This window comes from Anticarsia gemmatalis, chromosome 17 (genome assembly GCF_050436995.1).
Source record: "Anticarsia gemmatalis isolate Benzon Research Colony breed Stoneville strain chromosome 17, ilAntGemm2 primary, whole genome shotgun sequence".
In the NCBI taxonomy this organism is placed as follows: domain Eukaryota; kingdom Metazoa; phylum Arthropoda; class Insecta; order Lepidoptera; family Erebidae; genus Anticarsia; species Anticarsia gemmatalis.
Window position 1 is genome coordinate 3,684,176 of NC_134761.1, and position 21,900 is coordinate 3,706,075.

Sequence of the window (21,900 nt, forward strand, 5' to 3'; positions counted from 1 at the left end):
GCATATACATCGAAAAGGTTCCGCGCGTAGAGGCTGTAGCATGTGCTACGAATTTCGTAGAGGTTTGTAGAACGTTGCCTACGGGCGTAGTACAGTGCAATTATTGTAGGCACTAAATTAGCGTAGTTATTTTCCATATTGAGCACAGCCTTATCACTTCAAAGTTTCCTTAGCAATAAAAGATCGTGTGGGATGTTAAGTTACGGATAATGATACTGAATCTGCAATTTATACATTTTTGTCTGCCTTTCTGTCTGTTTGTATGCGCCAGCATCCATAATTGCAAATAATTTGCAGAAATTGGGTATAAAACTGCTCTTCCTCATAAATATATTAATATAATCTAAACTGGAAAAATCCTTTTAGCCGGATGTAAGGTTAAGTGGTGACGTCACAGTGTTGACGCTCGAGAGTGGCGCTCTAGGAGAGTCGGTAGAGACGGTAGAGTATTGACGCAGCTGCCGGGAGACACTTAGACGACTCTGTGTGTTTGAGCTCGTGTTTTATGTAATAATGTGGTTATTGAGAAAATAAATATGTATTATTTTGTGGGAGTTTTTATTTATTGGTGTTGCGAGATTTGCAAAAAAATTGGGTGCTAGGACGCTGATGGTCTTGATTAGGATTCCAAAATGGGTTGAAATTGTTCTTGTCAAATATGTTCAATGATTTAGTAGAACAGCAGTGCAAGTGGTGTCACTTATCTCAGAATATAACACGCAATTTATTTGCCCCGTTTGTACACTCCATCCCGTCTCGTTGAATTAAACCTTATGTAGTACCTTTCACAAGAACCTTTGTCGACGCCTCAACTATTTAAAAATTTAAAGACTATTTTTATTTCCAAGCCGAAATCCTTTAACGAAAATAAAAATATATAACTGTTTATTTATCCAAATCAGCCAAATACAGGCGATGCCATAAACTTCTAGTACATAGCAACTATGATTATTGCCTAATTCCTAGAATTAATGTCTGTTTAATACACATTAGTGCATCGAATTCTCAGTACGTTATATTAATTGCGGCAGGTGTACAAACACAATCCATCTCATTATGTCTGTCCAATGCCAATAACTGTCAATATGTAAGGAGACTGTTATATTGTACGAATAATAATTTTATTTAAATTATCTGTAAGAATTTGTTGTTGTGTGCCGTCGCATTTGAAAAGATGTGACCAATGACCATAATAATGGTGGGTGGTTTTTTTTTTGGGTTTTGAAATATGGTGTTCCAGTCATAGCTTTTAAACTCTCGCGTAGCATGTTTAATGTAAAATAGAATACGAGAATTAACGCGAACACGCAATTTACCTTAAAATGCCTAACGTTTCGGCGCAGGTTGCACTCGCCGTGGTCGCAGGCTGACTGGAGCAGCGATGACGATGGTTTTCTAGTGATATTTTACATAAAACACAAAAAAATTGTATTTCCTATAGTTCAAGTTAATGTACAGTCACTTGTCAGTTTTGTAACCACAAAGTGCTGGCCTATTTTTGGTTCGTAGCCTTTTTGTATATTATTACGACTAATACCATGTCTGTGTAACTGATTCCTTATCTCGTTAGCATGATCAATCAAAGGAGCTGTTCAGTGGTGAGTTCTAAGCCTGCAAATCTTGGTCTTGAGTTTGATTCTTGTCAGTTGGACAATGATTTAGATTTTATTGATGTGTATTTTCAGTATAACGTATTGTAACGTAAAAAATGTTCGACTTAGTACTTTCTAACCTATTTTTTTTTGCAGACAACAGGTGAGTTTCTTAGTTTACTTGTTTATTTTAACAGTCTAGTCTAGATTGTTCTCCAGCAGGTTTTAATATATTATAACCCGCTGAAGAACAATCGTGTATATGAGATTAGACTGTCAAATATCATCAAAATCAGTACAGTCGAACCACCCTGAAAGTGTAACAAACAAACAGACGTAGCTATTTATTGCATTGGTAATTAATTAGTAGTATTATTATTAGTACGACATGACACGTCGGGGCGATTATCATTAATTAGTTTATTAATAAGCCATCAAATGCAATGAAAGCCTTAGCTCATTAGCGAGATTAGTGAAGCGAAAATGTACTGTTTGCTATGATTGTGTAGGAAAGTGTATTGTGTGGTCACTAAAACACTGGGCATTGAACCTGTCTGAATCTCATTGACGTTTCATTAAACTGGGCGTTTAATTTCAAATGACAACATAATTATTAGGAAAGATTTGTAGTACAATGTTTGTTAAAATAGATAGTTGATTAATTTGATAGAACGAATAAGTTTACTATTTGAATAATGATAACAAAAAAGTAGGTGTATGTTTGTTACTATTATAGAGTTTTGACAAATAAGTTGAGTTGGGATACTTAAAGTGTTTTAGTTGTATCGAATTTGTTACTATGACCTAATTTTCCTAGGTTAGCTTATTAAAATTCTAAGAGCTCCGTGAGAGAGTGAGAGAGAGAGAGAGAGATAGTAAAAGGAAGTATGCTGTGCTACAAAGAAAAATAAGATATAAGAAAATAATGTTTTAAACTTAGGGTTCAAGTCGAATAACTTATATCAAAACTTTTCCCATCCACTACCAACCCGTGAAAAGGCAATACAAATATGCAAATGAACAAAGAACAATGTTATCGATGATCTCTAGAATGTAAGAGTTAAGTGGGAGTTCCCGACAAATTGCAAGTGATGCCTCAAAATTAATTAAGTCGCCGGACGCAGGGTTAAAACCCTTGTCGTGTACTGTGATTTCCGCGAGTACCCTTGAGGGAAACTTGCTTAAATAGCGGAAAGGAAAATTGTGATTAAGTAGTTTGTCATTGTGTTTTGTGTGGGAGAAACAACTTGGGTGTTTAAAGGAGTGTACACATGAAAGTCTTTAGATAAAGAACCACCAAAATTGTGACTGTATTTTTATATAGACGATTTTAAACTCTCGCGAATCGACACATAATATATAATGCAACGGATCTTAAACGCGATTGAAAATTAAAGGTTAGGGTGCCTTATTTTTTCAATCGACATTTCGATCGAGCTGCATCGACCGTAGACCATTAAAGGCAATCAGCAAAAGCAAAGTCAGCCCGTGACCACGTCAGATAATTGTTTTTTTTAATAATATGGTTTGTAACTGTCCGGACAAGATTTGTATGGGATCGACGGGGTCAAATTCCCACGCGAATGAAATCAACGGGCTTCATTGTACTATACCCGGATGAAGTCGGGTCATTCCACTGTTATTGAAATAAAACTGATGTTACGGTTATAAGAGTATTTATTCCTACAAGTATTTAAATCTAAGCTTACAAATTATTATTTATTATAGTTTTTCTTTTGCTTCCTCTTTGAGATCTTCTTCCACATTTTCTATAGTGGATTCTGAAATATTAAAACGAGATGTTAAAGATAGAAAACGCTCACAAGACAAAAAAAAAATTACTACTCCATCCGAGGCAACAATCAGTGGACAATAAAAAATAATTAAAAAAAAACATTTTTTTCGTAATCGAACATACGGCTTCTGCGTGCCATAGTATCGATGACCATATTATCTACTTCGGAACTAGGGAAAATATTTTTAGTAGGTACATAAAGAATAATAAACGTCTATGTAAAGTTAGTAACTTACCATTAAAATCAGTGAAGTTCCATGGTTGTACTTTAGTAGACACAAGTAGTACGAAGATAGCGTTGGTTACAAACGAGATCGCTGCTATTATGAAGAACATTATTCGCCACTGTATCAAATTACCCTGTAACAAAACAAACTCATAACCTTACTAACAAGATTTTAAATTTAATTCAGCTTTAACTAAGAGCAGTGATAGCCGAGTGGTATAAGTTGACACCTCCCACTCAAGTGGTCGCAGGTTCGAACCCGAGGCAACACACCAATGACTTTTCGAAGTTATGTGTGTATTAGAAATAATTATCACGTGCTCCAACGGTGAAGGAAAACATCGTGAGGAAACCTTGCATGCCTAAAAATTTGTTTAATACATTTATTGGGGGCATGCAAAGTCCCCAACCCGCACTTGGCCAGCGAGGTGGACTCAAGGCCTAACCCCTCCCTCATTACGGGAGGAGACCCTAGCCCAGCAGTGGGACAGTAATGGGTTAAATTATTATTTTTTATTTTTTTATTTATCCCGTTACTGTCCCACTGCTGGGCAAGGGTCTCCTCCCGTGAATGTGGAAGGGGTTAGGCCTTCAGTCCGCCACCGACTAATTGCGAGTTGGGGACTTTGCAGACCTTTAGGAACTATTCTAAAGAATTCATCATTTTGCGACATGATGTTGTATTTTACTGCTTTTAAAAGAAACTTATTACTTTGATTTCAATGCTAAAAATGATAAATGAATCTGAGATGTTTACCGTATCGGTAACAATATGCGACACGACGACAGGAGTCAACACTACGAAGACGTTCCCTATAGTGTTGCCAGTAGCCATTAATATACCGCCGAAGTTTGGCGCCATATCTATGTGATTTACCTGTTGATTAGAAACATGTTATTAAAAAGGAGTTTTGTTGAAATTTGTATAAGTGTTATTTAATTCGGGTGTAGTTTAGGTTCGAAATTGAATTGCTAAAAGAGTTGTTTCAGAGTAGCTTTTAAAATGAACAAAAAAAATTGCAATAAGCTTTGCTTTTTTATTTTATATTAAAAATAGTAGTTTTTTGTGTTCACTAAGGGCTTGGTGAAATACAGTATTTTCAAAATATCAGTAGATTTATTACCAAACGAAATACTACGACGCGTGACACACTCTCTGTGCGCCACGCGTCGTAGTATTTCGTTTGTTTGTTATATTATCAATATTTTATTATTATAGTCTACTCATTTATTATGGCAATTTTATTGTATATATATTATGATATTTTTCTTTAATTGTTAGTCATAGTCGGTAATACTGACTTTACCAAGCTAAAGTAAATCATTGCATCAGAAGAAAGTTCAAATTTTGTCTTACCATCCACCCGCAATGTACGCCCATATGCATGGCCATGGCAACGACCAGGCACGTCACGGCCACTGCACTGTTGCTCGTGTAAGATGTACACACTAATGCGAAGGCTATGCCACATTGAGCTGCAAATATACCATACAAATTCAAATTGAAATTTATTTATTGCAACAAACGTGGTTCATTAATAAAACATAAAAAACACAAATAATAAAACATAAAGATAAACAATTAACCAATTAATCCATTAAATGAATCTTGAAAAACATTGATACCCGTGGTTTAAGCATACACCTCCCTCGTAAGTACTAGAGTTCGAACCCGAGGCAACACTGACTTTTTGTAGTTATGTGTGTATAAGAAATAAATATCACTTGTTCTAATGGTGAAGAAAAACATAGCCAGAATGCATCCTCGTATGCTTAAGAGGTCCTCAACACAATTCGTGAAGGAATACAAGCTCCGAACCCGCACTTGGTCAGCGTGGTGGACAAGGCTTCTCCCTCATTCAAGGAGGAGACCCTTGTCCAGCAGAATAAATAAGGATATATAAGAAAAAATAGATTATTAATTATATTATTATTATAACATAAATCCAGAAAGATATTCAAAAGAATATTTAAGATTAAGAACATTTAACTTTTGACTGCATAATATCATCGTTTTTAACCTTATTTAACCTTTTTGGAGTAGCACAGGGCCGGTACTTGGGCCTTTGGGACGCCTATTTTGTTGACGAGGGTTCACAAAGTAGTCCTTGGTGTGCCGTAAGTCGTGCTTGCTATTTTTTTGATGAGATGTATTTGAGTCTTGGTTGAGGAGGTCTGATAGGCAGTCGCTTCATGTTAAATACTGGAAATCAGCTGCACCCGGGGAGGCGGGAAGCCGACTCCAACATAGTTGAAAGAAAAGCTAGGCTCTATGAGTCTTCTTACCTAATGAGTTGAATATTCTTCTGGCGTTTTTTGCACTGATAATGTTTTTATTTGTGAGGTAATCCGATATCCAACCGAAACTAAGACTGGTGAAGAAACTTGCCACGTAGGGTAATGATGATAGGAGACCACTCTGAAAAGTAATAAGATTAAGTGACTGGTCAGCTAGAGTCGTCTAGAGAGTTGAAAATTTTTATTAGATTAGATTTAAGTACATAACATTTTAGTTTTCTTATTACAAGCTCTAACTATTTTATCCATAATTAAAAGAAAATATTATTGCTTGAAAAAGCTGACCTTTTTTTATCGTTATCTCTTAACCAACTCTTCGAATTTATCATGTGTTTTTCTCAAGGGGTAATAAATACAATAAAGACGATCGCCGCTATTATAAATATTGTACATATATTTTTGAAATATTAATACAAACATTGTTCGATGTTTTTTAAAGCAGATTTTTATTTGGCAATAATACTTACGTTCTTAACATTAATTCCAAGAATATAATGTATGTAGGAAGGCACTTGGTTGAAGAAGAACACGAAGCTGACATTACTTCCGGTGTGTGTGGCAATCGTTCCCCAATACGGTTTGGACGTTAGGATCGCTTTCCATGGCGTCTTTTGTTTCTGATGAAAATAAAACATTACATACAAAAACAGCAATATGCATGTATTTGCACTAAATACATAATAAAGATTGTAGATAAAGAGCGAGGAGACGACGTTTAGCAGTTACATCGGTCGATCTGTAGCTGGGGCTAGCTCGTTGCTAAAGTGAGTAAAGAAACCAGCCGAGTACATGCTTGTTCATGAGATACAGCCTGGTGATATGCAGACGGATAGATGGGCAAATGGACAGCAAGATTTTAGTAATAGAATACCGTTTTTACGCTTACGGAACGGACTTCTGAAAAGGTATCTTAGTTTTGGAATCATGTTTACGGATGTCGAATTTTGGTATGTACCATGTTTAACCTTAGTTTTGGCATCTTGTTCACGGATATTGAATATAGTATGTACCATGTTTGAAATCATTAATACCTTAGTACTTTTCTTACTGATTCCTCCCAGAATATAATTCTTTTCTTCCTCACTAATATTCTTGTGGTGCAGCGGGGTCGCTGAACCGAAAATAGTGAGTATTACAAAACAGGCGAAGCATATGACTCCGACAGTGTAGAAGGTGGAAGGCCAGCCCCAACTGCTTGCTCCAAGGAAACCCGACATTTGGAAGGCGACCACGGTTCCTACTGTAACACCTGTGAAATAAAAACATAATGCATTTTGTAAGGTGTTTTTGCCATTGCTTGACAGTTGATATTGTCATGCAATATATAAGTTTTCTTTTTGATTTTTATCTGAACTACATGTATCCAGTGTACCACAGCTTGATCCCACTGAAGAGCTAGTTTTAAAAGCCTCTACGTTAATTTGTCACAAACCATTTTCTCGTTTTTGAAATTGTCGTTTTTGAAATCTTTTACTTTAGGTATGTTTTTTCTATAAGTACGTAAATTACTTTTAATTTATTTTGTACTATTTGTGCTCTGTGGAGATATTTGTGGTTACATAATGTATTTATTTACTTTCTATAATGGCGTCATTGTGCAATGTTGTCTTTCACAAACATATTGTTCTCATACCTCATTACGACAATGGAAGCAGTGTGAGTTGTTATCTTATAGCATACCGTTATCAATAAGCGCCAAGTAATTATTGAAATAACTGATACATATTTAAATTTGTTTAACAAACACATTTACATTTTGAATAGATGGAGGTAAAAAGATGAGAACAAATATTGTTATCTGTTTTTCAAATGATATATTCTTCTGCACTAACAGTGCAACAAGTAAATGAACGGCAATTTGTTTTCAAATAAGTGGACATTGATAATCTTCCTGTCTATTTATCGATCGCATTCCAGAGTTACAAGAGACCGATTTAATCTTTAAATACAAAACTCTGCGGTTACTGAGTGACTATTTCACTGATGGACAACGTGCAGCCAAAACTACTGAGCGTAAAAAGCTAAAATTTGGTATGAAGATGAACGGTATTAGTGCGAACCCCCTTTCCGCATACGAGGGGTTAAGAAGTGTAGAGAAGCACTAAGAGAGGATTTTTGAAAATTCTCTCCCGGGCGGGGTAAAGGGGGGTAAAACTAATATATGGATACTAAAGACCACGCGCACGAAGTTGCGGGCGGCTACTAGTGTGATCAGTCTATCCTTACCTGTATAAACATAACTGCTAAGAGTAGCACGTTCACTGGCAGGCACCCACTTGGCCAGTAAAGCTTGAACTCCAGGATATGTACCTGCCTGAGCCATACCTTGCAGGATCCTGCAGCCACATACTGCTTTCCAATCTCCCTGGAAGAAGGGTTAATGATGTTACTGTATATTCTACTAATATTATAAATGCGAAAGTTTGTGAGAATGTATGTATGTATGGATGTTTGTAACTCTTTCAAGCAAATACTACTTAAGCGATTACGATGAAATTTGGTATACAGGTAGCTGAAGACCCAGAATAACACATAGAAGCGGCCTCTAGTTCGAAAATAAGAATATGGACCAGTTTCACATAACGTAATATTTAGAAGATTAAGTGACTGCAAATGCATGAAACAATATTTGACAACATCAATTAATTTTTCAAAAGTCGCGCAGGCTTAAGGAGCATATTCTGAATATTGTCTGATGTCTTATTAAAGCTAATAACACGCAATTTTACAACGAGTTGTGTTTATTCCCTTCTCTGAAGAAATGGCAAGAAGAGATGGGATAGGTCATAGAGCTAGGTTAGTTAATGGAAATCTAAATATAATACACAACAGAGTGTTGAATACTTGTCCGAAATAAATAATTCACGATCACACTTAGACGATTTCCATGACAAAATATCATACTTAGATGAAAATTTTAAGTAAAATAAACAAGTAACTATAAAATATGATTATAATATAGTAACCAAAGTCAAAGTTCTTACCCATATAGTTAACCAAGGCGACACAATACTCGAAACGGCACTGATGAAGAGAGCGATCTGTAGAGGCAGTTTCCCTCCATACCGCTGACACACCAGGCCCATGGGGAACATCATGATCATGTACCCGAGGAAGAAGGCGTTCAACACCATCTCTTGAACTGACTTCGGCCATGTGTAGGTCTGTGAAAAAAAGGTTTAAGTGTATTAGGACGATAAGCATCTAGTTACGGAACAGTTGGTTAAAAATGTTGTAAATACGAATGAAATTTTGTTGCCGGGATTGTTGGAAGCTTAGCTTAGCTTAGGATTATAAATCTCAAATCATCAACACTTACAGGTTTTCGTTCTTCTTAAACTTAAACTTAAATCTTCTTCCGTTGGGGCTAATGTATCTCAAGTGTGTAACATTTTTTTAAAGGCCTCTATAAATTTAGAAAAGTGTAAAATATAAAATGATTGCACTTACCTTATGTCTTTTTTCAGTTGTATTTATTAAAGCAGCCTTATCAATACTTTGACTTCTTGATAGAACATCCAAAACACTTCCAGTATTATTAACATTTAAACTTCTTACAATATTCGAATCATTTCTATGTATCAGTGGTACAGTTGTATTCAAAATTACTGTATTTTCTTTGGGGTGGCTCATCATAGCTACGATAGTGACCCCCATGTGAGCTCTTGCTATGATATTGACGGTCAAACTTAAAAGAAATATAACTAATTGGACGTGTCTCACTCCGTATCCATATTTTGGAAGGCTGTCTATTTTTTCTGGAACAAAAAGTTGAATTGGAAAAAAACAGTGTTGTAGAATACTTAACACTACTTAAGCTGTGACCAGCAATCAGTTTATTTTTTGATTGTACAGCAAGTTAAATATAAATATGGACGGTATCGGAGTTCGTTAAACTAAAATAGAGAATTTGATGGAAGGATAACATTTTGTGTACAAATTTTGATTTTGAAATTTAATTTAATATCATATGTTTTCTTGCACTTTAAAACCAAATACGAGTTCTAAGTGGAATCTCTTTATAATTTTATGAGTCTTGATTAGATTTTGAATGTCAATAAAAATCTTACCCGGTATAATTTCATCACAAGGAACTTTATCATAAACATAAGGCGGCAATTTTTCATTTTCATTCATTTTAATAACTTTATTTTTGTCGTAAGCAGTTAATTGATTCACGTATAACAGAGAAGTGACACTATGTATAATGCGTGGTGCAATATTATACTATCAAAGACTATTTTAAATATAAGAATGACATTTCAAATAAGTTTATTGACCTTGTTAACTTTACTTTTATCAGTAACTAGTTTACTTCGTCCCCGTGGTTTGTGACTTAGGACGGAATTTTCATACAAACTTTCATCGTCTATTTTATCCCCTTGGGGGCAGAATTGTTCAGAATCCTTAGCGGATGCTCAAGTCATTGAAATCTACGTGCACGCCAAATTTAAGCTTGGTCCGTCCATTGGATTGAGTTGGACGTTGATAGATCATTATGCTGATATAATGATCTCGTGACTGATCAACTTCGAGTTATATATATTTACAAGAGACCGCCCGCGACTTCGTCCGCGTGGAAAGCCTTCCCGTGTAAATCACGTTCCCTTGGGAACTCCGGAATAAAAAGTAGCCTATGTTTTATTCTGGATCTTCAACTACCTACATATCAAATTTCATCGTAATCGATTCCGTAGTATTTGTGTGAAAGAGTAACAAACATCCACAAATGCATACATACTCACAAACACTACAATATTACAACTACTACTATAATATTAGTAGGCTTAGCTACAAAATTGCTCCCTCCTGGACCAAGTTTTTAGCCTATAATACGTATTGGAATCATGCATATACATCTTTTTTGTTACTGTTAAGTAGCCATAAGGTAGTAGGCACTTAACATTTAAATGCCATATCTGTTCCCTATTTAATCTTTACTCACATATTTTCTTATCTAAACTAAATATACACAGTAGCGGTTCTTATTTATTGTATAACATGTACAAAGACAACTGTTAAGTTTTAGCGCAAGAGTCGTCGTCCTATTGTGCTAACAATATCAAATATTTATGAGGAAATATCAACCTGCGTCTGCTCTAGAAAAATATGGTGCAATTTTAAGATTTTCACATGGTGAGACGCAAATTGTATATTTAATCTATACTTACTTGGGATTGGAGACTGCATCCGCCTGGTTTGTGACTTAGGCCAGTATTTTCATACAAATTTTCATCCCCTATTTTATCCCCTTGGGGGTAGAATTGGACAAAATCCTTTCTAAGCGGATGTCTAAGTCATAACATCTACCTGCATGCAAAATTTAAGCCCGATCCGTCCAATAGTTTGGGCTGTGCATTGATATGTCAATCACTCACACATCACTATGTCGAGTATCGAAAGTTTGACGTTTAAAATGTACTGCTAAAATAGTTCCAACGACATCCGTCAGAGGCGCTGATCAGATTTTCATACAAAATTACTCGTTGACAGGTCGGTTGTCGCTAGTCGATAGTAGTAGAGAATCGAGCTACAGTTACGATCTTACAATGTTGTGACTACACAATTGCATTCCTAATCATTTTGACCAATCAATTAGACCATCGCATTTTAAGCCCTAATTCCACTCGTCGGTGTCCAGGCACCAGTGTTCCCGCAAGTGATTGATCACGCTAATGAGATAAAGGCTCGGTTACACCGGCGGTAATCTGTTAACGCGGTCATAAATAAATATTAAATAAAGCGAGGTAGCGGTCCAACGAGTTTATAGTCGGGTAAAAACAAGCCTCTTAAATCAACAGTTTATTTTCATTTTGGTTCTGATAATTAATGAGCTAGTGTTTCAAAAATACGAGTATACATTTTGATAATTTAATTAATATCAGCTGCGAAGATCATTCTTTGAGGTTAAGTTACGCTAACCTAGGTCATTCTGTGGATGGATGACCATCGTATCAAGTTCCTCCGTGTGCCAGAAGGCACGTTAACTTGTGGGTTCCGGCCGTCATTTTCAAAGGCTTTGACAGCCGCAGTAAGTCAGAAACTTGAAAGTCTGACAATCAGCCTTGTCGAAGGATATCGTATTATAACCTAGGTAGCTGGGATGTGGAGGTCCGATTGGCGACAGGTATCCAGCTGCACCCGGTGAGACTGGACGCCGACTAAAACTTAGTTGGAAGAAAGGCTAGGCTGATGATGATTTAGTATTATGTGCACATTTAGATGTCTTTGACAAAACACCTCTAAGTTGTATCTGATGATTTTGATAGTTTCGTTGCGAGTATAAAATTTGCGTGACGGGAATTCTAAAATTTACTTTTATACCGATTACACAGAGGCATATGGCAGAGTCGTTGAGGCTATAGTCCAACAACTCAATAGAGAACATTGTATGCAAGAATCGCGGTTGGCTGTGGTATGAAAATTTCTGAAATTAGAACATCAGTGTTGTCCCAGTTGTTGTCAAATAAGACAACAGTCGTTAAGCCACCTCAAAGGCCTTACGGGCGGCTTTAACAACTTTGATATTAGGTTGACCACTAATCATACGATAGATAGAATAGGACAAGGGTATTAAAAATACATAATTATAGTAATATAAATAATATAATTTATTAATAATAAAATACTTTAGTTTGTCAATGTTTTTTCTTTTTCTTCTTTTGTTTCTAGCTTGACTTCTTCTAGAATAGGTTCTGAAAAAATAAAAAATAATTTAATTTTTAACTATTACTTTTGTACTAATATCCACCTTTACACACACCCTCTGTCGCACGTTCTTAGGAGCGTATAGGATTACGCACGGGAAAGCAGCGCGCTCTTCGCTTGCAATCTTCTTCGCGGCCTTGACAGAAGAGCGCGGCGCGTTGTCTTTCCTTTCCTTTACACGCGTGCTTTTTCACGCGCGATTGTTGTTTCATGCGCGATAGTGTGTGTAAAGGGGGCTAATGTTTATATTAAAAAAAAATATGACATGTCTTGTTTACCATTCCAATGTGCGTAGTTCCATGGCTGTATGTCGGCTGACATGAACACCAAGAATATAACATTACTGACCACAGACACGCCAGCCACTATGAAGAACATTATACGCCACTGGACCAGGTTGGTCTAGAAACAAACAAAAATAACGGGATTAATAAATCATTTAAATAACTTATTTTCAGTCGAAGTTAAGTTTGGTAAAGAATTTTGAAACAAATTCATGTTTTGTCACGTAAGTCAAGGCATTTGATAGGATTCAGTACACTTTTGCTGAGTTTTGAATTTCAGGGACTTCCTGAAAATTTTGTCACAGAAATAATTATCCCAATTTATCCAACTCAAGTTTGTTTCACGGGATAGTTTTTACGTTTTTCAATTCGCATAAACGTAGGTAAGTACATACCGTGTCAGTAACAACGAAGGAAACGACGATAGGAGTTAAAACCACGACGAAGTTAGCCATAGTGTTCCCAGTAGCCATCAAAGTACCGCTGAAGTTTGGCGCCAAATCTATGTGATTTAACTGTAAACAAAATATAACAATTAAACATAAGAATTCATATAAATATTGAGGATCGTTGAATATATTTTTTTCACCTCAAGTTTGCCGGGTCGACCAATGCAAGTTGCAGTAATAAATCAAAAGGATAAGTAGCGTACTGTGCAGAGACGCTGTAGATGGGTGGCCACTTAGGCACTTACCCCCGGTTTCTAAGGTACATTTAGCGGTAGTTTATTTATTCAATACCGTTTAAAGTCATATAAAAAAATACTCAAAAACCGGACATAAGTAATTTGATCTGAGCTTTTCGTACTTTGAAGAACATATATTATAGGAAGTCGGTTTTAGTAAATTAAGTTACTGTCGTGCTACAGGCTCTTGAACGTTTTATAAAACTTTGACTCCAAGTTGACCATTAAGCATGTAGAAGAAAAATATTACCATCCATCCAGTATGTATGCCCATATAAGCAGCCATGGCGACGACTAGACAAGAAACGGCGACGGCAGTGTTGCCTGTGTAGGATGTTAGTAGCAGGCAGAATGCAATGCCGAATTGTGCTGAAAAAAAGTTAAAACGTACGTAAGTCTTTGGATTAGATACGTGAAAAGAAAATTAATCTAGCAGTAATTAGTCCCATATTAGTGTTATTCAGCTTCTGCGATTTTTTTCAAACGTTGTGCTAATATAAGTTTTTAATTCAGAGTATAGTTTTAAACAAGACACTAGTTACTTACCAATAGAGTTAAAAATTCTCCTAGCATTCTTCACACTGATAACATTTTTGTTGGTCAAGTAATCAGATAGCGTACCAAACGCAAGGCTGGTGAAGAAGCTAGCGACGTAGGGGAGAGACGATAGGACACCGCTCTGAAAAATAATAAAAAATAAAGTTTATAAAACATACTGATTCTTTAAGGACAACTCATGCAATAAGTAACATAATCAATCAAGACTCGTCCATGGTAGCCATCGAAAACTGTAAGAACAACGAATCAGCGGCTCAAGCGTGTTCCGGCGGAACTAATTTTTATATGTAAATTATAAACGCTGGCTCCTTTGCAGGTATGACCGGGTGTAGGAAATTGTGGTCCGCTCAATTACATTTTTTTAGCATGTACTTACATTTTTAACATTAATGTTCAAAATATAATGGATGTAGGACGGTACTTCGTTGAAGAAGAAAACGAAGCATGCAGTACTACCGATGTGAGTGATCAGAGTGCCCCAATACGGACGTGACGTCATGATTCCTCGCCACGGTGTCTTTACTCTCTGTAAAATTTATAAAGCATAGGTACATAATTTATAACGATATTTTCCTTCACCTTTAGAGCAAGTGATGATTATTTCTAATACACAAATAACTTCGAAAAGTCATTGCCTCGGGTTCGAACTTGAGCATGCTTAAAATTTGTTTAATACATTTAGGAGAACTCTGACCAAAATATAGAAAAATATAAGATATTACTACACTATATTATGAAAATTTCAGGTGACAAACAAATAAATATTTGTCAGTGGCAGGAACTGAAAATTTGCGACGCAAACCGTGTGCAAACTACAGTAGTACAGTAGTCATCTGAAGTCTATGCTTATCTTGAATACAAAATACGGTGATGGTGTATTTTGATGGTATTTTTAAAGGAATATACAAGAAAATATACGATAATACTGAAAAAGATTTTCTGGGATTTGATAGCTGAAAAGCATTTTTTCAGCTAAGAAATCTCAGAAAATCTTTTATTTCTTTGTTACTATTAAATAATCGATAATGGATGCCTGTGTTGTTTTTAATTGACAATCAAATAGTACATTTATGTACTGTGTAGTGAAACCTTATAACTAATCTGTCAACCATTGATCAGAGCTGATATTTCTTTGATTTATTCTTTAAAAACTCGTTAAGCTACAGAAATCAGAAGTTTTGCAATAATCTTACATTATCAGTCATAATTTTAGTATTTACCTTAGTACCCCCGCTATTAGCATGCCCCATGATATAATTCTTTTCTTCTTCGCTAATAGACTTGTGGTCCGATGGAGTAGCAGATCCAAACACAGTGAGTAAAATAAAGCAGAGGAAGAATATGCCGCCAACAGCCCAGAAGGTGGAGGGCCAGCCCCATCTGCTTGCTCCAAGGAAACCTGCCATTTGGAAGGCTACGACGGTACCGACTGTTAGTCCTGGCAATGATAAGGGTATAAGATTATTGTATCGATTACAATAGAAGTGGGACTTGGTTTGAAAATAAGGATTATCAAAATCGCAATCTATCTTTTGGATGATAAGAGGAAAGTAAAAAACCTATTAAGTTTTATTATTGATAGATCAAGGGCACAAAAAGTAATGATATAGTAAAGAAAAAAGCTTTTTTAGATGAAGTACTACTGTATGGTAATACCGATAGTAAAAATGTACCTGTGTAAACATAACTGCTTAGACTAGCTCGTTCATTCGGAGGCACCCATTTTGCTAGTAAAGCTTGAACGCCAGGGTAAGTGCCGGCTTGAGAGAGACCTTGTAGAATGCGACAACCACAGACCGCCTTCCAACCTCCCTATAATAAAGCATGAATATCAACAATAAAAGTGGGAATCAAACAACATTTTCCGACTTGTATACGCATATATTTTAGGTAATCTTCATAAAATACTTTTATATTAATCAACGAAATTGTGGTAGGTGTGAGGTGAGCGATATTTGAGCTGTTGACAATTTGCAAAATGAAGTCTAAAATCTGGTAGTAAGTGCACTTAATTATTGGTAGAATTATTACATACCCAAATAGTAACCCAAGGAGTGACAATAGACACGACAGCGTTAACAAGGAGGGCGATCTGCAGAGGCAGTTTACCACCGAACCGTTGACAAACCATCCCCATGGGGAACATCATGATCATGTAGCCTAGGAAAAACGCGTTCAGCACCATCTCTTGAACGTATTTTGGCCACTGGTAAGTCTGAAAGAAATGGTGAAAATCGTAATAGTAAATATCTGATCTCTAGCAGATGCATCTGAATTATTTAAACAATTCACGGCGTTAGAATAGCATAAATAAATGTCAAGTATTTTCATTTATCTGGTAAAGTATTTAGATAGACGTAGACTAGAGTTTTCTTCACCTTATTAAGATTAGTTAGCATTTCACTAACATTACATTTATTGGGAATCTAGAGCTAGTTAGGCTTTGCAGGAAACGGTATCTGAAAAGTTTTGTACTTACTTGATGTCTTTTCTCAGTAGTATTTGCTAGAGCAACCTTCTCAATACTTCCATTTCTTAATGCCATGTCATTTACTCCATCTTCTGCTATACCCGTAGAATTAAATTCGTAAGTATAATTTTGTCTTTCCACTTGCGTCGTGTTCAAAATAACTGTGTCTTCTTTAGGGTGGCTCATCATAGCTACGATGGTCACTCCCATGTGTGCTCTCCCTATTATGTTTACAGTAAGACATAGGAGAAATATCACTAGCTGGATATGACGCACGCCGTATCCATATTTGGCAGGACTATCAGTTTTCTCTGAAAATAAGTTTGACGATGAGTTAATATACCCAACAAAAGAAACATATTTATTCGTAGCAACAGGGGATTCAAATGATTGCGCTAGAAAACTTAAGAGATTTTCTATTTTAATGGTCCGGTCTTTGTCACGGGTCGAATCTTATTCGTCGTAGCAAAAATCTATTTTATAATAGAAAATACAGTAGTCTCTAAAGTTGATGCGGATTGTTTTTAGGAAACATTTTATTTTGGTTCGGAACAAATTAACAAAGCAACATTTTGCAATATTCTTTTACTTTTGTGACTACTGAGCTTCTTGTGTAATGTTCCTCACTGTATTCTTAACAATTAACTTTTTGTTATTGAGTGTTGCCTAATAACCCTTAAAACGTTTCTCCACAGAAAGTTAGTACCACAGACTTAAAGGAACTTACCTGAAAAGCCTTCTTTGTTAGGAACCTTGTCATATTCATATTGTGCTAATTTTTCGTTGGTACCCATTTTGAAATAATTGTTAGTGACTAGTACATCAAAACACGTTATGAAATCAAATGATGTATTACGCAAAATCTTTGGTTATATGTTTAGTAAATTATTTTAGAGTCAAAGATTATTTGAAACAGACATGCCAGTTAAAAATATTTTTACACAATCAAACAGCATTTTTTTCTTGAAAAATTTATTTGTTTGAGTCTTAATTTCATGTTTGTTTTTCTGAAGTATGTATTTCTTTATATTAATCCTAGAAAGATAGTCTGCGTAAAATTAACGCATGCGTTTGCGAAATATCTTTTTTAATAGCGCGAATGCATCGCTGTCCGTTCGGACATTTCACTGGTCGCTGGGAGAGTACTGTGTGGCGTACGTAGGTGTCAATGAAGTAAGTTACACCCATTTTGAAATATAATGACCGCGTAAGCCAATTTTACGCATGAGTATCTTTTCACTACTTCAAAATATCATTATCTTTCTAGGGTTTTGGTTGCTATATTCAATCATACTGCCTTAAAGTTGTCCAAGAACAAAACCTGCTCTTATATTAATTTTCCTCGCCGTCAGAAAATATCGTGATAGTGCTCGACCACACACTTAAATTGTCTCTTCTGCAGCCTCCTTCATCTTTTTATCAAGGCTTAGTTTGTTATCAAAATCAAATATTAATTATTGTCTCGGCTGCTGTTTCTAATCTTTAGAATAAACTGTGCAAAGATCATGTATCAGACAGTCCGCAAGTCATTATAACGTTGTAAATCTTACACTGTCATCTAAACGAATAAGATGTTATAAGTAAATAAACTAGCCCCCTATAACAGACTTATGTACGTTGTTAAATGGCGAAACCCAGGTATATTTCGTGCGCCTCTGCCTACACCTTCAGTCATAACAGGCGTGGCATTAGGTATGTATGTAGTATGACATTCTTCGTGTGGTTCTTATACATTTTTCCGTATGACCATTTTACTAACTTATAGTTACCTATGTGTGTATTAGAAATAATTATCACTTGTTTCAACGGTGAAGGAAAACATCGTGATGCAACATTAATTGCCTGAGAGTTCTTTAGAGCAGTTCTTGAAGGTACGCAAAGCCCACAATTGGCCAGCGTGGTGGACTCAAGGCCTAATCCCTCCCTTACTACGGGAGGAGACCCTTGCCCAGCGGGACAGTATTGGTTTAATATGATTTATCTTTACATAGAGACAAATAAGGTAAAAACAGATAAAAAAGTTTATGAAATGTGCAAGTACAAGTTACAACTTTAATTTTATACTATGTTGAGTTATCCCTTTACCCGTTATTACTTTACCCATCGTAAAGAAATATGGGTCTTATATCATGCGTGAATCTTAAACCGTGCATGCTACAGTTCAAATTAAAATAAGATATATATATATTCGCTTAGCCTTTGTTCCAAACTATGTTGGAGTCGGCTTCCAGTCCCACCGGATGCAGCCGGATACCAGCGTTTTACATGGAGCGACCGCCTATCTGACCTCCACAACCCAGTTACTTGGGTATTAACACGATACCTTTCGGTAAGACTGGTTGTCAGACTTTCAAGCTTCTGACTACTGTTAACGACTGTCAAAGATCTTCGAAAATGACAGCCGGGACCCACAATTTAACGTGCCTTCCGAAACACGGAGGAACTCGATATGTATAAGATGGTCACCCATCCACGGAACAACCTCGGCAAGCGTAGCTTAACCTCAGAGATCGATCCGTGCGGCTGTTGTAAACTAAACCACGAGAAATTAAAATAAGATAAATTAAGCAATTCACTGCTCACTTAAAGACTATCCTAATGTCTTAAATCTTGGAAGTATGAACACACATAGTGATGGAATGTCGAGACTTCCGTCCGAGTCTTCGACAATATACCTAACACATGACTTAATGTTTATTTGACAAAAGATTGCTTAATAATTTTATGGAGCTGTATTATAATGCTTTTATTGAGGTAGGACCTGGAAACCGTTGGTTAAGATAAGCTTGAGATATTATGGCGTTATAAACAACATTCGTGAGTAAATATGATTTTATTTGATATTCAGATGTCTAAAAGCAAATTAGGTCTGTCGGAAAGGAAAATTTTAGCTTTCTAGTCAAACTGAAAGTTGGTGAAAAAGAAATGGATGTGCATGCATATCTTGCAAGAATGGATATTTGCATAAATATGTGTCTTAGGCTGAAATAATTGACCTGAGGTCCTACACAAGTTCTATTCCCACTTGTGGCACATTTTTATGTGATCTGCATGTTAGATCTAGTAGTAGTTTTGGTTTACAAATAGATTTAGGTAGGCAGGTTTTTCCAACATAAAATCTGACATTTCGGTAACTTTATCATCATCATCATCATTGGCCTGAATACATCTATTGCAGATGATTAAGGTGGCATCAGGTAGAATTCGTGCACTTTCGTTCGTGGCTGAAAAGGCCTATGCGGGATTGGCAACCTTATCAATTGTGGCAATTTTATCAAGGCTATGGTTTATCAGCATTCGTTCAATCATTCCTTTACATTTAACGTCATTACAGCTCATTGATACAGACAGATGGTTGTAAAGATGGATCACCGACATTAGTAATTCTGCGGCTTCTTCCCGCGTGCAGTGATTAGATACCGCGAGTTTCCGCTAAAGCCTTCAAGATTGATGGCGGATCTTCCCAGCTTCCGAATCCGAATATAAGGAGGAATGATGTCATAATAGATGGTAATTTTTAGGAATTTTACTACGTGTTTTTCCTGGGAAAGAGATTTATGCGACTTTAAAGGGACTAAAAATGGGTGTACGTAAATTATTTGGTGGTTATGTTAGTTCTGTGTAATTAAACTAAACACTTTTGGACTGTAGACTATGGGGCTACTTGTTGAACATACTCTTTTTGGGATAAAAAAAAAAATTAAATACGATATCTTCTGTACATAAATTCCAGTTATTTTAAACGTCGATATTGAATCGGATAATGGTAGTTGTATAAAAAATAATGTTTTCAAAATCTGTCTTGACTAAAATGGTTGATTTTAATCAATGCATGAGGATAATGACCATTTTGAGTCACGATGATGATATCAGTCTATCGTTTACTTAGTAATTAGACAGAAAAGACTATCATCCTCTGCATATTTAAGATGTTTATATTACAAATATTTAATATATGATACGACTCGGTCACGTTCTTATCTAAGAGAAGCATGAGGGGTTTAAGTAAATTAATAAACGTCTAGCTATACAGTGTTCTGTCACTTTCAATAAATTTTGAAACGGTATTTGATTTGATGATACACCATATTTATGACTAAGAATTTACTATATCTTTATAGTTGACTAGCTGACCCGCGCAACTTCGCTTGCGTCTAGGGTATTTCTCATCGAGAAGTCTTGATCCGGGAATTCCCGGGAAATTTGGTCTATGTCGAGACGTGAAAAAATTGGTAGAGTACCCGGGAAGTCGAGAAATATAAAAGAAGCTACAAAATTAGTAGTTACGAGCTGATTCCAGATTTTATTATTACTAAAATTATATTTTCGTCAACAACCAAGATAATTAGTATTTTAATAAAACATTTTGACTGTTATATCCATTGGATCTGAATAATATACTACCTAAAAAATCCCAGGTATACCTCAAATACAAAAAAAATTGTACTACGACCTTTGTAATTCGGTTCTTTAATTTACCCGGTATCGTATTAAAGTACTATTTATATGTAAATTGTAAATTTTAAAAGTGCATGTTTGATGGTTAGCCAGTCTAGTTACCAAATTCCTAAAAAAATAAGAGCTTGAGCTTTGATTGAGCTGTTTGATTAAGACTCATTAACATTCACTAATTGTTGTTTGCGAAAATGTGATTTAATCAATTTTATTATGTTTCCAATATGTATTTAATAGGTTTTACCGAATTCTCGATTTCCCGGGAATTCCCGGGAATAGGGGCTCGAGAAGTCTCGGTATCCGGGAACAAAAATTAGTCGAGAAATGAGAAACCCTACTTGCGTCACATAAGAGAGAATGAATCATAATTTTCCCCGTTTTTGTAACATTTTTTACTGCTGCTCTGCTCCTATTAGTCGTAGCGTGATGATATAGCCTATAGCCTTCCTCGATAATTGGGCTATCTAACACTGAAAAGTAGTTCCTGAGATTAGCGCGTTCAAACAAACAAACTCTTCAGCTTTATAATATTATCTTATCCATGTTTTAAAATTCTGAAAGTATGTCTAGGTGCGATGCAAAGTCTCCGGCACACACGCGGTCAACATGCTACAATATGGTCTAATGCCCTTTAAAACCGTGTCTATCAATACTGGTGGGAAACCGTGATGCATATATAATATTTGAAGTTACACTATAACTCCCCGTCTATAAACTTGTGCACCGTGAATTTTAAATCCAGACTATGCATTTTTATTCGGTAGATTGAGAAGCGAATAAATTTGAATCCTTTTCCGTAATAAAGTGGAGTGTGCAGGGTTGGTCCATT

General features: G+C 35.9%; 2 protein-coding genes across 2 annotated transcripts; both read right to left on the reverse strand.

The window, feature by feature from the left end:
* Positions 1-3,251: 3,251 nt before the first annotated feature.
* Positions 3,252-10,110, reverse strand: LOC142979839 (putative inorganic phosphate cotransporter). The gene is made up of 11 exons (XM_076125030.1): positions 9,982-10,110; positions 9,362-9,669; positions 8,896-9,075; positions 8,138-8,276; positions 6,943-7,160; positions 6,379-6,528; positions 5,900-6,032; positions 4,971-5,089; positions 4,371-4,490; positions 3,624-3,747; positions 3,252-3,373 (listed from the first exon to the last, which is right to left on the reverse strand). Exons 1-11 carry the CDS (start codon positions 10,046-10,048, stop codon positions 3,315-3,317), a joined length of 1,617 nt encoding a protein of 538 aa, XP_075981145.1. The 5' UTR covers positions 10,049-10,110; the 3' UTR covers positions 3,252-3,314.
* A 2,388-nt stretch (positions 10,111-12,498) lies between these two features.
* LOC142979879 (putative inorganic phosphate cotransporter) lies at positions 12,499-17,455 on the reverse strand. Its single transcript, XM_076125097.1, has 11 exons — positions 17,344-17,455; positions 16,626-16,927; positions 16,182-16,361; positions 15,820-15,958; positions 15,367-15,584; positions 14,523-14,672; positions 14,135-14,267; positions 13,839-13,957; positions 13,299-13,418; positions 12,898-13,021; positions 12,499-12,606 (listed from the first exon to the last, which is right to left on the reverse strand). The coding sequence occupies exons 1-11, from the start codon at positions 17,408-17,410 to the stop codon at positions 12,542-12,544; spliced, it is 1,617 nt and encodes a 538-aa protein (XP_075981212.1). The 5' UTR covers positions 17,411-17,455; the 3' UTR covers positions 12,499-12,541.
* Between the last annotated feature and the right edge of the window lie 4,445 nt (positions 17,456-21,900).